The sequence below is a fragment of the Aegilops tauschii genome, chromosome 5, assembly GCF_002575655.3.
Source record: "Aegilops tauschii subsp. strangulata cultivar AL8/78 chromosome 5, Aet v6.0, whole genome shotgun sequence".
Taxonomy (NCBI): Eukaryota; Viridiplantae; Streptophyta; class Magnoliopsida; order Poales; family Poaceae; genus Aegilops; species Aegilops tauschii.
Genome location: NC_053039.3, coordinates 103,800,919 through 103,817,353, shown reverse-complemented (window position 1 = coordinate 103,817,353; position 16,435 = coordinate 103,800,919). Strand labels below are relative to the sequence as shown.

The window sequence follows — 16,435 nt, the reverse complement described above, 5'->3', positions numbered from 1 at the left end:
CCCTTGCATATTATAGTTCATCACGAAGTTCTAGTAACTTGGTGATAGTGACTAGAGAACTCTGTCAATCACTATCTTATCTGGAAGATTAACTCCCACTTGATTCAAGTGATTGTAGTACTCAGACATTCTGAGCACATACTCACTAGCTGAGCAATTCTCCTCCATCTTGTAGGCAAAGTGCTTGTCAAAGGTCTCATACCTTTCGACATGGGCATGAGTCTGAAATACTAATTTTAACTCTTGGAACATCTCATATGCTCCGTGGCGTTCAAAACGTCTTTGAAGCCCCGATTCTAAGCCGTAAAGCATGGTGCACTAAACTATCAAGTAGTCATCATATCGAGCTTGCCAAACGTTAACGTCTGCATCTGCTCCTGCAATCGGTCTGTCACCTAGCGGTGCATCAAGGACATAATTCTTCTGTGCAGCAATGAGGATAATCCTCAGATCACGAATCCAATCCGCATCATTGCTACTAACATCTTTCAACTTAGTTTTCTCTAGGAACATATCAAAAAAATAAAACAGGGGAGCTAAACGCGAGCTATTGATCTACAACATAGATATGCTAATACTACCAGGACTAAGTTCATGATAAATTTAATGTTCAATTAATCATATTACTTAAGAACTCCCACTTAGATAGACATCCCTCTAATCATCTAAGTGATCACGTGATCCATATCAACTAAACCATGTCCGATCATCACGTGAAATGGAGTAGTTTTCAATGGTGAACATCACTATGTTGATCATATCTACTATATGATTCACGCTCGACCTTTCGGTCTCAGTGTTTCGAGGCCATATCTGCATATGCTAGGCTCGTCAAGTTTAACCCGAGTATTCTGCTTGTGCAAAACTGGCTTGCACCCGTTGTATGTGAACGTAGAGCTTATCACACCCGATCATCACATGGTGTCTCAGCACGAAGAACTGTCGCAACGGTGCATACTCAGGGAGAACACTTATACCTTGAAATTTTAGTAAGGGATCATCTTATAAAGCTACCGCCGAACTAAGCAAAATAAGATGTATAAAAGATAAACATCACATGCAATCAAAATATGTGACATGATATGGCCATGATCATCTTGCGCCTTTGATCTCCATCTCCAAAGTACCGTCATGATCTCTATCATCACCGGCATGACACCATGATCTCCATCATCTTGATCTCTATCAACGTGTCGTCACATGGTCGTCTCGCCAACTATTGCTCTTGCAACTATTGCTATCGCATAGTGATAAAGTAAAGCAAGTATTTGGCGCTTGCATCTTATGCAATAAAGAGACAACCATAAGGCTTCTGCCAGTTGCCGATAACTTCAACAAAACATGATCATCTCATACAACAACTTATATCTCATCACGTCTTGACCATATCACATCACAACAAGCCCTGCAAAAACAAGTTAGACATCCTCTACTTTGTTGTTGCAAGTTTTACGTGGCTGCTACGGGTTGAGCAAGAACCGTTCTTACCTACGCATCAAAACCACAAAGATTTTTCGTCAAGTATGTGTTGTTTTAACCTTCAACAAGGACCGGGCGTAGCCACACTCGATTCAACTAAAGTTGAAGAAACTGACACCCGCCAGCCACCTGTGTGCGAAGCACGTTGGTAGAACCAGTCTCGCGTAAGCGTATGTGTAATGTCGGTCCGGGCCGCTTCATCCAACAATACCGCCGAATCAAAGTATGACATGCTGGTAAGCAGTATGACTATTAGCGCCCACAACTCTTTGTGTTCTACTCGTGCATATAACATCTACGCATAAACCTGGCTTGGATGCCACTGTTGGGGAATGTAGTAATTTCAAAAATTTCCTACGCACACGCAAGATCATAGTGATGCATAGCAACGAGAGGGGAGAGTGTTGTCTACGTACCCTCGTAGACCGTAAGCGAAAGCGTTATGACAACGCGGTTGATGTAGTCGTACGTCTTCACGATCAGCCGATCCTAACACCGAAGGTACGGCACCTCCGCGATCTGCACACGTTCGGCTCGGTGACGTCCCACGAACTCACGATCCAGTAGAGTGTTGAGGGAGAGCTTCGTCAGCACGACGGCGTGATGACGGTGATGATGAAGCTACCGGCGTAGGGCTTCGCCTAAGCACTACGACGATATGACCGAGGTGGATTATGGTGGAGGGGGGCACCGCACACGGCTAAGAGATCAATGATCAACTTGTGTCTATGGAGTGCCCCTGGCCACGTATATAAAGGATGGAGGGAGGAGGAGGCCGGCCCTCATAGGGCGCGCCCAAAGTGTGGAGTCCTACTAGGACTCCCTAGTCCTAGTAGGATTCCACCTCCCACATGGAATAGGAAAAAGGGAAGGGAGAAGGAGAAGGAAGGAAGGGGCGCCCCCCTTTCCCTAGTCTAATTTGGACCAGTCCATGGGGAAGGGGCGTGGCCACCCTTGAGGCCTTTCTCTCCTTTCCTGTATGGCCCATTAAGGCCCAATACGAATTCCCGTAACTCTCCGGTACTCCGAAAAATACCCGAATCACTCAGAACCTTTCCGATGTCCGAATATCGCCTTCCAATATATCGATCTTTACGTCTCGACCATTTCGAGACTCCTCATCATGTCCCGATCTCATCCGGGACTCCAAACAAACTTCGGTCATCAAATCACATAACTCATAATACAAATCGTCACAAAACGTTAAGCATGCGGACCCTACAGGTTCGAGAACTATGTAGACATGACCGAGACTCATCTCCGGTCAATAACCAATAGCGGAACCTGGATGCTCATATTGGTTCCTACATATTCTACGAAGATCTTTGTCGGTCAAACCGCATAACAACATACATTGTTCCCTTTGTCATCGGTATGTTACTTGCCCGAGATTTGATCGTCGGTATCTCAATACTTAGTTCAATCTCGTTACCGGCAAGTCTCTTTACTCGTTCCGTAATGCATCATCCCGCAACTAACTCATTAGTCACAATGCTTGCAAGGCTTATAGTGATGTGCATTACCGAGAGGGCCCAGAGATACCTCTCCGATACACGGAGTGACAAATCCTAATCTCGATCTATGCCAACTCAACAAACACCCTCGGAGACACCTGTAGAGCATCTTTATAATCACCCAGTTACGTTGTGACGTTTGATAGCACACAAGGTGTTCCTCCGGTATTCGGGAGTTGCATAATCTCATAGTCCGAGGAACATGTATAAGTCATGAAGAAAGCAGTAGCAATGAAACTGTAACGATCATAATGCTAAGCTAACGAATGGGTCTTGTCCATCACATCATTCTCCTAATGATGTGATCCCGTTCATCAAATGACAACACATGTCTATGGTTAGGAAACATAACCATTTTTGATAAACGAGCTAGTCAAGTAGAGGCATACTAGGGACACTTTGTTTTGTCTATGTATTCACACATGTACTAAGTTTCCGGTTAATACAATTCTAGCATGAATAATAAATATTTATCATGAAATAAGGAAATAAATAATAACTTTATTATTGTCTCTAAGTCATATTTCCTTCAATTAGTCATTGTCCTCAGGGTCATCATCATCCCGTTGGGGATGCTCTATCTAAGTGTCATTTGTAAGCAGTAGCAGTTCTATTGGGATGTCTCTGAACCAGTGAGGAAATGCCCATTTGTTCACTGGAAAGCATTTGCAAGCAGTAGCAGTTCTATTGGGATGTCTCTAAACCAGTGAGCATTTCCTCGCTGGTTCAGAGACACACACTTAGAGCAACTCTAGCATACCCCGCAAAACGCCCGGCTCGCAAAAATTCCGGCGAGTATGCGGGCTCGGCCCAATTTTCCGGCCAGAACAGAGCCCGCATACTCGCCCGGCCCGCGAACCGCACGCCCTGAGCACTATAACTGCGGTTCCGCGACTCGTTTGCGGGTCCAAACCCTTTCCCCCCGCCGCTGCGAGCCACCCGATTCCCCTTTCCCCTCTCCACATTTCTCGCCGTCGGCGACCACCCGCCTCGCCTCCAGCCGCCATGTGGGGCCGAATGTGGAGCTCCGGACGCGGCTCTGGCCGCAGATCCGGTGGCGAGAGGGGGCCCGGAGCGCGAGCGGTGCGTCCGGTCGGACGGCGCGAGGAAGCGCGGCGCCCGCAAGTGGACCAACCACGGGATGTCGCCGCCGGCGAGCTTCAACCGCCGCGAGACGGAGGAGTACGACCGCCGGCGCGCGTCCTTCTCCTCCGCGAGGTCTTCCTACGCCGGATCCTCATCGTCCTCCGGCGCGGGCTTTCTCCCCGTGAAGAGGGAGTGGGTGAAGGACGAGGAGGAGCCGGAGGAGCCGACGCCGTTCGCCTTCGTTCCCGTCAAGGAGGAGCCCGAGGAGCCCGCTCCGCTCGACTGCCGCGGAGTCGTCGGGCCCGAGGACTACGTCGCGGACGTCGACGCCGTTGCGGCCGCCATCGCCGAGCGGAGCGTGCGCGAGGAGGCGGAGCGCCAGTGCCACGCCGAGGAGCTCGAAGACCTCGAGTGGCGGCAGGCGGTCGCCGCCAACGTCGCCGCCAACGAGAAGGCCGAGGAGTGGCGCCGCATCCGCGCGGAGCAGGCGGCGAAGTACGTCGACCTGTGCAGCTCCGGCGAGGAGGATTGAGCGTCGCCCGGCCTCCACGGCGTCGTCCATTTTGCCGCGACCTCGCCGCCGTCAGATCCGACACCTCTAGTACTAGTTTAACATAGTATGTAGTATAACTATGCTTGTAGTTTGTTGATCATGTGATGAACTATGTTTGTGCAATTTCTCCCGTGAAAGTGTTTTTTCAAATTATGCAGGTTTAGATACGGGTTCTGTTCGGCCGCGCTAGTTTTCGACCTGTAAACGCGATCTTTGTGAAACCACAAATGCATTTTGCGGGTCGAATTTTTATGGGGTCTGCTAGAGATGCTCTTAGGAATTAGACACAAAGACACCCATTTGGTCATTGTAGTCTGAGCCACCCATCAGAAGTCAACTTGTGCATCTCATTTTCTTTTCTTTCTCCATTTGTTGTTTAGATCTAGTACTATCAGTTACTCCCTCCGTCCAAAAATACTTGTCATTAAAATGGATAAAAGATGATGTATCTAAAACTAAAATACGTCTAAATACATCTCCTTTATCTATTTTGATGACAAATATTTTCGGACGGAGGGAGTACATTTGCCTCTTCTTGCTGAGGTGGAACGAACGTGACTATCGCTAGTTGTAACAAAATCAATAAGGTTTCGTTCTTGGATCTGATACCTGCACTACAGCTGCTCCCTCCGAGATTTTTTCTGCTTCGGTCCGATTCCGAGTGGTGGTGCAGGACAGAAGGTGATGGATCCTTCCCGGATTTAGGTGCGGCTGTGCGTGTGATTAATTAATATCGGTAGAATTACTGTACTGTCTGCTGATCCTGCGTGTATTAGTATTTGTGGGCTCACGTGTTGTAAATTACAGGGTATGGCATTAAGCTGGGATGGTTAGGAGGATTAAGCTGGGATGGTTAGGAGGATAGTTTTATGGACATGGCTAGCGGGCGCCCGAGCGTCCATTGGTAGGAACTAGCGCTCATCCAAATATGGAAAAGAGCAGCTGACGTGGACGACCGTAGTTCACTAATTAAAGAAGAAACCATGTCCTCGCGTGCATTTATTTGGGGATCGAAAAAGTTTAAAAAACTGTAACTTCTGATTTAAGTGTCGAAATTCAATTTCGTTTTCATAGTTGGCTTTCTCGCGGCGAGTTCTTCGAAACTAGATCTCATATAGATAGGTTTCGTTGAACTTTTTTTTGAAGCAACTTTGAATACGATGGAGGCAACTTTAGTGCTATGAAAAAGCAACTTCATTTTTTTCCCAGTAGGACGGCCTATTAGGTTGGTTTGTGTAAAAAAAAGAGAAAACCACACACACAACATGATGCACCTTTAGTGCTACATATGAAAAAGTCTAAGTTCATCATTGATGGGGCTATTGGAGGCAAAACAAGGGCAATAACTTTCGGATCGTTATGCACTTGAGTATCACATAAAAAATTAACAACTTTTGGGGTGTTTTCGTGCAATTCCAGTGCATTCAACAAGCAACTCATGTGTGTTTCCCATTGGTTGGTTTGTGTAAAATGAAAAAAATCAAGAAAATGTGTGCAAGTCCAACTCATCTTGTGTGTGTATGTAACTATATACATCTGCATATAGCAATTGTTCTAGCAAACTCTAAGCAACTGCCCCCTAGCAGAAATCCACACAACTGTTCTAGCAAGATCCAAAGCCACTATTCCTAGCAAAAAATCCAAGCAATTGTAATACCAAAACACAATGCAAAATTGTTTATAGCAAAACCAAGCAAATGTATTACCAACAAGAAAGGCTAATTTCGTTTGATCCGATCCGCCTACTTTTTTTAACCATTCGTCATTTCTAGTAGAAATTCTGAATTGGTATAATGGCTCTTTCTGTAGTAGGATTGGTTCTCATAATTATCACATAATTAAAAAAAGGAATTTGTCGAAATTTATGCCAGCAATGCAAAACTATTCTAGCATAACCGAGCAACTATCCTACAAAACCAAGCAACTGTACTATTCAATTCAAGCAACTGCATTATTAAATAACAACTATGAAAAAATTGTCCTAGCAAAACCAAGCAACTGTCCCTAGCATTCCTACTTAGATTGTCTACTTTAGACAGAAAAAACGTATGACCAACTTGAATAGCCTTTGTGGACAGCTATCTTACCCCCCCCCCTTCCCCTCCCCATGCAACTTATCTATTCTAAAAAATCCAAAACAAGTCACTTACAAAAAAAACACAAAATGAAAATTATTCTAGCAAAATAATCCAAGCAACTGTCTACCAAAACAAAGCAACTATATTACAAAAAACACAAATGCAAAAACCTATTCAAAATGAATCCAAGCAACTGTCCCAACAAATCACGAGACTTGACAATGATAATTACTTGCCTAACAATGATGCCTGGTTTGCATGTCATCGCTAATTAGTTGGCTACAATACTAGGACAAGTTGTCTGTCGGTGTAGCTCATGCTGCATGTACTCTGAAACATAGTGTTGGCATACTCGATTGTGTGGTAGACAACTTATATGTGAATTTACCGAACACATAGTCATGGGAGGCAACTTATTAAAGACTTCTTCTTGATAGGCAATTATAGTAGGCAAACTAAGAAGAGTTGCTTTCCTATAAGACTAAAGTTGCCTCTACAGCACTCAGAATTGCTCAGAAAAAAAAGTTTGTCAAAATATACCCATATGGGATCTAGTTTTGAAGAACTCGCCGTGAAAAACCCAATGGTGAAAACGAATCTAAATTCCGATACTCGAATAAAAAATTATGGCTTTTTAAATTTTGTAAAACCAAATAAATGCACGTATTTTTTTCTTTTTTGACTTGTGTTCGGATGGGACGTGGACCAGATAGTTTTCTTTTTTGTACTGTAATGATGACACACACCCTTTATGACAGGTCTGCTCAGATGCAATGTGAGTTTTTTTGTCGCATAGTGTGTGCGCTTGGAAAGCCCAATTAGCGCAGCTGCACTGATAAGTATTTTTATTGATGTAAAAAAGGAAAAGGAAGAAAAAGACAATGGTATCCCCAACCCCCTCTCTCGAAACTATCTCCTACAACAAGACTATAATAGCATCAATTTTAGTACCTAGTCCCAATACTCATATCTATGAAAAGGGTCGACATTTTCAACAACAAAATTGAAACAATTTTTCTTCTCAAACACGCATCCAAATGAGCGTCATCTTGTATTAGAGAGAAAAGGTCAAGATGACACCAGATACAAACAAAGGCCGAAGGGCCATAAACAGACAACGGAAGCCTAGAGCCTACCTTAACAAAGGAAACTCGAGAGAAAGGAAATAAAAACAGCCTACAGTAGATTCCTGATGGTGATGCATCAAAATCACTTCTCTCAGCTAGCCATTATCAACATTATGGCTTAAGAGAAAACGGCGTGGTGCCATTAAATGTGACATTAGAAGTCAAGACATGCATCACTCATCAGTTCCAACTTCCAAAGACAAATACCATAAAGCCCTTCTTTCGAGTTAAGAACACACAGAACAATTTATACCATCTCTGAAGAATTTATCTGTATTCAATGTCAGAGTGACCAAGCCAAACAGCATCAAAATGGTGGCAATGAAACAAAAAAAACTGGGTCCAGAGTTGGCTCTGATCGTCAGACAGAGGTTTGCATTCTGCAAAGCTATACAACAGTCTACTTGATGACCTCGAAAAATAGAACTTCAGGCTGGAGCTTGCAGTCCTTGAAACGTTCTAGCAAATGCTCCCAACTATCTTCTCTCTGCATGCAGGAAGTTCACACCAACAAATCAGCAAGTTAAGAACAAAATGGCTACAAGAACGAATACAGGGCCTTGATCAACACCCAGGAGTCACGAGTAACTTACCTCGACAGTCTCGAAGCCATATATGACCCACTTGTCCTCGTCGCGAGCAAAGCAGACGTAGCGGTCATCAGCATAGCAGATCTGCAAGAGGAGTTTGGATTGCAAGCTAGCATAAGATGGATGCTAAATTGCACTGCATTTGCAAGGAGTGACTTGCTTGCATATGTAAAAGCAGGCAAATTAAGTAACCAGAGCATTAAACCAACCTTGCAATAGGCCTGTACTAATACTCAAAGCAACAGAAGAGTAAACACACACACACACACACACACACACACACAGAGAGAGAGAGAGAGAGAGAGAGAGAGAGAAGTGTGCAGATAAAAGGTTACTCCAGCAGATGTTCTGCAACCACTCCATGTGATTTGATGAGGCCATTTCCTATTCGCTATAAAAGGAAGGAAAATAATGCAAAATATACTTGTGAGAGCAGCAGACTTTAAAAGGTCTAACCAGTTTACCTACATATGATACTTCTTCAACCGTTCAATCAATGGACCGTTTATAAAAAGAACTCAGCGACATAAGGATCACACAAGCTATTGATTCTTGCTGAAATTCTTCTGTCGAGTCTTCTAAATATCTTGATATAAGTGAAGTAGGCAGGAAAAAATATGCCACAGATAGGACCATTCAAAAACTTGCAAATATCTCTCCAACTCCAAGTACGAACCAACTCAGATATGATGTATCATAGTTTAAACCTTCTATCCACTTCTTTAGAAATAGAAGCAAAATGCCTTGTCAAGATAACCTAGGCAATTTGAACCAGGTGACAACGCCATTTAACCATGATCCGTTTTGTTCCACAAAACTAAGAACCTTGCTTCAGTCTTAGAACAATACCAACTTGGCCTCCAGTAACAGTCAAGGAACAGTAAATAATTAGCAACACAACTTATAAAAAGGTCATGAACGTCAACCAATACAAATAGCTCATTGCTTTTCTCATTTCAGGATTACCTTAACATGAGAATTAAATGATAAAAGTATTTGTTCAGCTCCATTAACAATTCAATTTAGGAAAATAGAATAGTTTGCTGTGCACGTACCATGGAGGTGACAGCATACATAGCTGCAGAATGAGCACTTCTGCAGAAGAACTCAGTGTCAAGGGGAGACGTGATGCCAGCCAGAACTTCAGATAGTGCGTCCTGGCTTTCACTGCCACCCAGCCAGTTCAAAACTGCCGACATGATGAATATTTGTTGGTGTAAACTACTGCAAGCTATGATGTATGAATAAAATAAAAGCCAACTTATAATTTGAGACAAGTAGCGTTACCTATTGTAAAGAAGTGTGGTGTGTTTGAAAGAAAGAGATCAATATTCTGCAGACTTCCACAATGGTCACATTTGTTGTCCTCGCGAAACTGTTCATCCAATAGAACCAGAAGCTCTGCAAAGGACTTGATCTGTACAAGGACAATTAAAACCTCTAGTCAATATTTCCTACTTTCTAGAATACTCTTGCGTCAATATCCACCTATACAATGTTGGCTAGGCAGAAAACTATTGCATACAGCATACCTTTGCTGTTTGAGGTGAACCGACATCAAGTTTATGGAAAAGTGTGGTATACAGGTATTCACCGGAAGACTTCCCACACCTACAGCTGATTTGAGCATCGAATTTGATCCCAAAAAGATAATGTGTTGGGCATATGCAATCTCCGCACGTGACTGAGTTCACTACATGTCTCTTGGTCTCCTTGTTTTCTCTAAAACGCGAACAAGTTTCTGACATATGCAATTCAATGAGAATTGTGGACACAATCTCAGAAGCAAAAGTTTTCCCAACCTGTGGAATTGATTCACCAGGAATTCAGGATTACTAATTGCGTGCATGATCATATAGGACAGACGCAGAATGCAGCTGTTTTTAGGTCAATACTTTACACACAACGTAAAAGAAACACAACAGCGATGCAAAACACAACAGAGCTTATAATAACAACATACTCCCTCCGTAAAGAAATATAAGAGCGTTATCTAAATGCTCTTATATTTCTTTACGAAACGCTCTTATATTTCTTTAGGGAGTACCTAAATTCGCCCATTCTAGTGCATATACTTGGTATCAATATTCAGCATGCATAAATTACAGTAAATAACAAGAAAAAAGAAGTTAATTCTGGTATGAACTAGGACTGTTTCCCTCTGTGAAGTGTAAGATACCACATCTATGTTTTGTTCAAAACAGTTGCAGACCTCCAAAATGACCACAAAGTAAGAAATGGACACATGCAAATAAAATAAATTGAAGGTAGCATCAGCACCGAACTGGTTTACATACTCTGCTTTCACGTTTGTAATCTAACTTCAATTAATTTTTGTTTAAAAGGTCTTGCAAATATAAGCAATGGTGATTAAGGTCTAACCTTTTCATAAAAAGTGCTGTAATCAACAACTCTGCAGAGAAGAGTCTTCATGCAAGTCAGTACAACATCGGTTAAGTGGTGGTCGTTTTTCTCCCAAGAAGAGAAGATTTCATAAAATTGCTGTGCAATGCAGGGATTTTCAACTGACGGGATCCATACAAGTGGCCCCATCAGAAGTTTATCTCTGAAATGCCTCAGATTGCACAATGACTGCACACATACAAAGGAAATTATAGGTTGGTTTTTCAGATTGCCCAATGACAGGAAGACATACATAGGAAATTATAGGCTGGTTGTTAAAAGATCACATGACCAGATGCGAGTGTCTCTTACCTGTATGATTACACTCAAGATAGACAATTCTTTATCAGCATTGTTCTTGTTGGAAACAGTAAGGCTTTGTTGAGAACTGGAGGTGCTTGCCATTTCCTTGACAGATTGGCCAGAAGTTCCTGTATTATGAAATTGTAAGAAGTATTAGTGACATAACAGAGCATATTTTATATTGTAAAACTGAGAGCATGCAACAACATATTTGCTAATTTAAAAAAGTATTTTCCAAGAGGTTAGACTGAATGGAAATTTTCCTTTGGAACTGAGCGCAAAGTGGCCTATAGGAAAAGAGCACATCCTAAGGATTCAAATCCTACATACCAGATAACTTCTAATAGAATATTACACTGTAAAAAACCCTCTAATATAGTGCTCCATCCGTCCCAAAATAAGTGTCTCAACCTTAGTACAAGTTTGTATTAAAGTTAGTACAAAGTTAAGACACTTATTTTGGAACGGAGGGAGCAGTACTCAAAATTCCTAAGGATGGAAATACTAATAAACTACATGGAAATTCCTCTGAATCAAGGAGGCATAGAACAAGCAGACTAGGGCAATGCCAGGTTTAGATCGCTGAGATATAACTTAATTATTTGCTATGACAGCAGAAGAACAAAAAGCTCCTGGAAAAGTCAATGTGACATGAGTTAACACAAATTCATTGGGCAGCAGGAATTTTACCGCATATAATATCAATATTGGCATCAGCAAATTCAATACGCCTGGTACCAGGATGATTTAGATAAAAAGGAATCCGTTTCTTCAATTCTATCTGCAAAGATGGTTATCAGTTAGCACACAATATGGGCAGTTGAGCCAACAAATGGGCATATATAACTATAAAAACTAATCACTGCAGATGTTAACAGACCCATTGGTATGATCTCGCAAGGGGAAGAATGATTTCACGATAGTCCACAACAGTAACTTCAAGAAACTTTAGCCACAATTTCTCTATTCCAGAACAGCACTCCTGAAACTGCAATCAACAAGCAAGCCAATCATTAGTCTGATAAACCTCACTATCAGCAGAACAGTGAACTAAGGAAGAATGCTAAATTGAAACCATGCCATATGTAGAAGTGCTAGACCTCAGTGCTAAGTGTATCTTTAGGCAACAACCTCAGCTTCTCCCTGATGCTCCCAAGGATCTCAGATCCTTCTCTGCATTTCCTTTGTCGCATTTCAGCGAAGGGCTCTGCCTGTATTCCAACAGATGGTGAAAGCAGCAAGGATTCAAACATATCCTGCACCCTTGGTAAAAGAAAGGTGTCAGACTGGCGGCTGAGAGTTATCCCAACCAACGAGTGATCATCCTGTGATGTATTTTCCCAATACTCTGGATCTATAAGTGACTGCAGCTTCCCCCAGAGCTCATCTCGGTGCTTGCTGCACGTGTGTTGCCAGAGCGAACTAGTGTCCGAAAACTTCTTGCCATCACAACGGGAATTGAGGCAAATCCAGAAACTCCATGACTCCTGATTCTTGAGAAAGCGCGTTGCATCAGATATGGTCTTTGCTGCCGACTTGTCGATTCCATCATAGTGCGCATGCAGCGTGTCAACCGTCACTGATACGACGCGTTGGCCCTGCAGTGCATTCTTCATAGAGGACCAGTATAGTGCAGCCACAACTATGATCTGCTTGAGCAAGACACGGAGCTGCTTCTTGACATAAGATACTCTGGCATCAGAATCTGCCCCAAGAGCAGCCATGGGAGGTATGTCATCCCAATTGGGGTCATTCGGCGTCTCCATGCGAAGTGCCCGGCGGCACTCTCGCTCCGCAGCATCAAAGTTATCCAGGACGAACAAGAGCTTGGCGTGGAACAAGGCAACCATGAGCGAGAGGTCGAAGTTTACTGCCGCTTGAGACACGGTGGTGAGCGCGCGGCGCAGAAGCTGCTTCTTGTCCATTGCCGGATCGAGGGCACGGACTGGTGCCAAGTCGATGTACGCGCGGAGTAGCTGGGCGCGCGGCGAGTAGGGGTAGGTCTCGGCGAGAAGCTTTGCACGCTCTCGCGCTTCATCGGCGGCAGGCCCGCCGAGATTGCTGGCGTCCAGCAACTTGGCGGCCTCCAATGGCAGAATCCTGTGGTTGATTTTTTCCGCGAAGCGCTCCATGGCGATGCTGGCGCTCTTCACGGCGTCGCGCTTTCTCCCCTTCATGCTCGAGTCCCCGCTCATGTCGTACACCACGCTGTACAGCGCCGGGTCGGCTTGGTCGTTGTTCGCGACCGTGTCGAGCATGCGGAGAAACTCCTTCTGCGCGTCCTCGAAGCGACGGCAGTGGACGAGCGCCACGGCGTGGTCGGCGTTGGTGACGACGCAGTTGGGGGCGAGACGCGCAGCGGCGGAGAAGGCGTCGAGGGCGGCGTGGCGGTGGTACTTCTCCAGCGCGGACGCGTTCTCGTCGCCGTCTTCGTCGTCGCCGTGGGCGCCCCTGTCGTTCCGCGCCACGAGGGCGGCGTGGCGGTGGATCAATCCGGCGAGGTTGAGAGCGACCGCGGAGCCCGGGTGCACGGCGGCGAGCACTACGGCGCGGGCCAGCGCAGCCTCGTGCTCGCCGTCGGAGTAGAGGCTTAGAACCTCCCGGGCCTCGTTGCGAATGGAGGCGGCCTCCGCGGCCCCGTGGTTCGCCATCGCCAGGGCGCTCGGAGAAGTTGCCCGGCTGGCCGTGGAAACGCGGGGAGATGCGCGCGAGGTGTTCGCGGGATTGCCGCAGAGCGGGAGCGGGAGGGGGGGCGTGGCGGTGGGCTTGAGGCCTAGGGTTTGGGTGGAGGAGGCAATTTGCGGGCGGAAACGGGAGGGAAGGTGGAATGTGGGATCGACGAGGCGGTGGTTTTGGGTTTGGTGAGGCGTAGAGGGGAGGACCGGAGGAGGCGGAGGTATTTATATTCAGCGTGGGGAGGAAGACGGTGGTGGAAAGGGTGGTGAACTTGACTTGGAAGACCAGACCACGAAGATTGCGCTACTCGTGGCTCGTGGGGGAACGAAGCCGTAGTACTATGGCCAGTTCGGTACTCCGGGGGAACCTCCGCCTCGATTTACCCATGGATCTCATCCTGCCCATTCCCCCTGTGACAGTGATTTGGAAACGGTAGCATGTTTTGGGTCAAGTTCAAAGTTCATACTCATTGGGATTTGCTTTGTTTGCTTTCATTCCTAAGCGAGATAGTAGTTATTAATCGACATGTGCGGTACTGTCACATCCTTGCCGCCGCATCGATGGATTTGGGACAAATTTTCGGTGAAAAATTCAAATTAGGGTTGGGGAGGTTGAAAGCTAGAAGGTAAAGGGCGACACGAGCAAGAAAGAGGCTTAGACTAATTTCATTTCATTGATGATTCTCACTTACACGATATCTGGCTTATAACGGTGTGTGCCTCGACTCACATCAACATAACCCACTTTCTAGCTCATGGCCTAACACACTGCAAAACCACTTGAAGCCCACACCTCTATTTGATTCTCCCGCCTTCCTCAATTGGCGCCTTGTCTTTTAGTTTACGCCTTCCGGGTTATTTAACCTAGTCACAGTATCGTCAATACTAACATCGCCCTCTCATTGAGAACCAGCTGGTCCTCAGGCTTGTGCTTCTAGATAGCGAGACTTGAGCACCTGATAATCCACCCAGGTGCCTGCAAATGCTGGAACAGTAGACCACTTGATCAACACTTGAAGATAGGCATCATTTCCTTTATTAACCAAACCTTCAGGTATCACTCCTCGCAAGGAAAGATCTATGATCTAGCCGATAAGCCTTGAGTTCTGACACATGAAAAACCAAATGCACCATACTTACTCGGAGTAACTCCAACTTGTAGGCTACATTGCCAATCTTGGCAAAGATTTTAAAGATACCAAAGAATTTCAAGGCAAGCTTAGGGCATGTACGGTTAACCACTGAAGACCAAGCATGCGTCTGCAACCACAAGTACACCATTTCCCCTTCAGCAAATTCCCTTGGAGATCTCTTCTTATCTGCATATTACTTGTATTTGAACTGGGCTTTGGCCAAATGCTCTTTCAGGTTAGTAGTGTGTTGAGTTTGGATAGATAGCTAGGTCTGCACATCAGGATTCAAAGAGGGACCTATTACAGGGGGATGTCCTATGTTTGACTCATGTCCATACAAGGCTTTATAAGGTGTGCAACCCAGAGAAGTGTGGAAGTGAAGTTATACCAAAACTTAGCTTGAGGTAGCCAAGAGGCCCACTTGGCAGGAGCATCATGAACACCACAACACAAATACATCTCCAAACACGGATTTACCCTTTTAGAGTCTAACCAGTTGTCTAAGGTTGGTAAGCAGTGCTCATCTGCAATTATGTGTCCCAAACTATGGAAAGCTCCTTCCAAAATGAACTAGTAAAGATGTTATCTCTGTCACACACATGGAGAGTGGTAGCGCCATGTAGTATGACAATGTTGCTCAGAAATGCTTTAGCCACTAATGCTGCAGAGAAAGGAACTTTGAGTGGAATGAAATCATCTACTTTGGTGAATCTACCAGCCACCACCAAAATGGCGTTGTATCCATCTGATCTAGGCAGGCCTTCAATAAAATCCATGATGATGGACCGCCAAGGACCATTAGGTGCAAGTAAAAGTTGTAAAAACCCTGGTGCTTTGCATAGCCTCTTGACATGTAGCATACTTCTTCACAAAATTCTCCACATCTAGCTTCATTCTGTGTCAACCAAAGAGATGCTTAACTCTGTAATGAGTTGCCAATATCATGGAATGACCATATAAATGAGTGGATTAAAAGGCATGCATTAGTTTGGTCTGGCTCCCAGCATTGGCACCCACCCATATCTTGTCATTATGTTTGATTATGCCTTCCTATACTAGAAAACCAGCACATGACCTAGCATCCACGACAAGTTTCTGAAGCATTTCTTAACCAGCTTGATCCACTTCATAAGAGGTGAGTACCTCTTATCTCCACACTAGCTGACTAGAGGATACTAATTGTAAGGGAGTGCTAGGAAACGTAGTAGAAAATATTTTTTCCATCCTACAATCAAACCAGGAACACTATGAAGATGCATTAACGGTTTAAATCGGGTCGTACCAACTCTGAGTTGCAGCGGAAGAAGAGTCGGTGTAGATCATACTTGAATCCCTCAAATCATTCACGAATGACCCCTCGAATCGAAGACCAAAAGCACGGCCTCTCCATAGTTTCCAAGCGTACAGTCTTCACGATCCGCCAACACTTCGCCGTACAAAGCTAATCGCCGCCGGAGAATAAGAGGAAGAAGATTAGAACCACATTGGACTTCT

At 44.7% G+C, this 16,435-nt stretch overlaps 1 protein-coding gene across 4 annotated transcripts; it reads right to left on the bottom strand.

The window, feature by feature from the left end:
* Window positions 1-7,552: 7,552 nt before the first annotated feature.
* On the bottom strand, window positions 7,553-14,211 carry LOC109745504 (uncharacterized). 4 transcript variants are annotated; one of them, XR_005756383.3, is made up of 10 exons: window positions 12,234-14,211; window positions 12,014-12,121; window positions 11,824-11,914; window positions 11,143-11,261; window positions 10,810-11,019; window positions 9,960-10,229; window positions 9,715-9,844; window positions 9,483-9,616; window positions 8,431-9,285; window positions 7,553-8,324 (listed from the first exon to the last, which is right to left on the bottom strand). XR_005756383.3 is itself a non-coding variant. In XM_020304629.4 (10 exons), the coding sequence occupies exons 1-10, from the start codon at window positions 13,782-13,784 to the stop codon at window positions 8,238-8,240; spliced, it is 2,781 nt and encodes a 926-aa protein (XP_020160218.1). In that variant the 5' UTR covers window positions 13,785-14,209; the 3' UTR covers window positions 7,553-8,237. The 4 variants fall into 4 exon arrangements, 1 of the variants encoding a protein (XP_020160218.1); XM_020304629.4 differs by having other exon boundaries at window positions 8,431-8,511; window positions 12,234-14,209; XR_005756381.3 differs by having other exon boundaries at window positions 8,271-8,324; window positions 8,431-8,511; window positions 8,892-9,616.
* Window positions 14,212-16,435: the final 2,224 nt, after the last annotated feature.

Bases quoted from the DNA above. Each gene is read 5' to 3' on its own strand.
- LOC109745504 (XM_020304629.4), bottom strand. From the start codon at position 13,784: ATGGCGAACCACGGGGCCGCGGAGGCCGCCTCCATTCGCAACGAGGCC. The intron at 11,020-11,142 runs GTAAGAGACACT...GTATGTGTGCAG, and splicing joins TCTTGAGTGTAATCATACAG to TCATTGTGCAATCTGAGGCA. The intron at 9,617-9,714 runs GTAACGCTACTT...TCATGTCGGCAG, and splicing joins ACCACACTTCTTTACAATAG to TTTTGAACTGGCTGGGTGGC.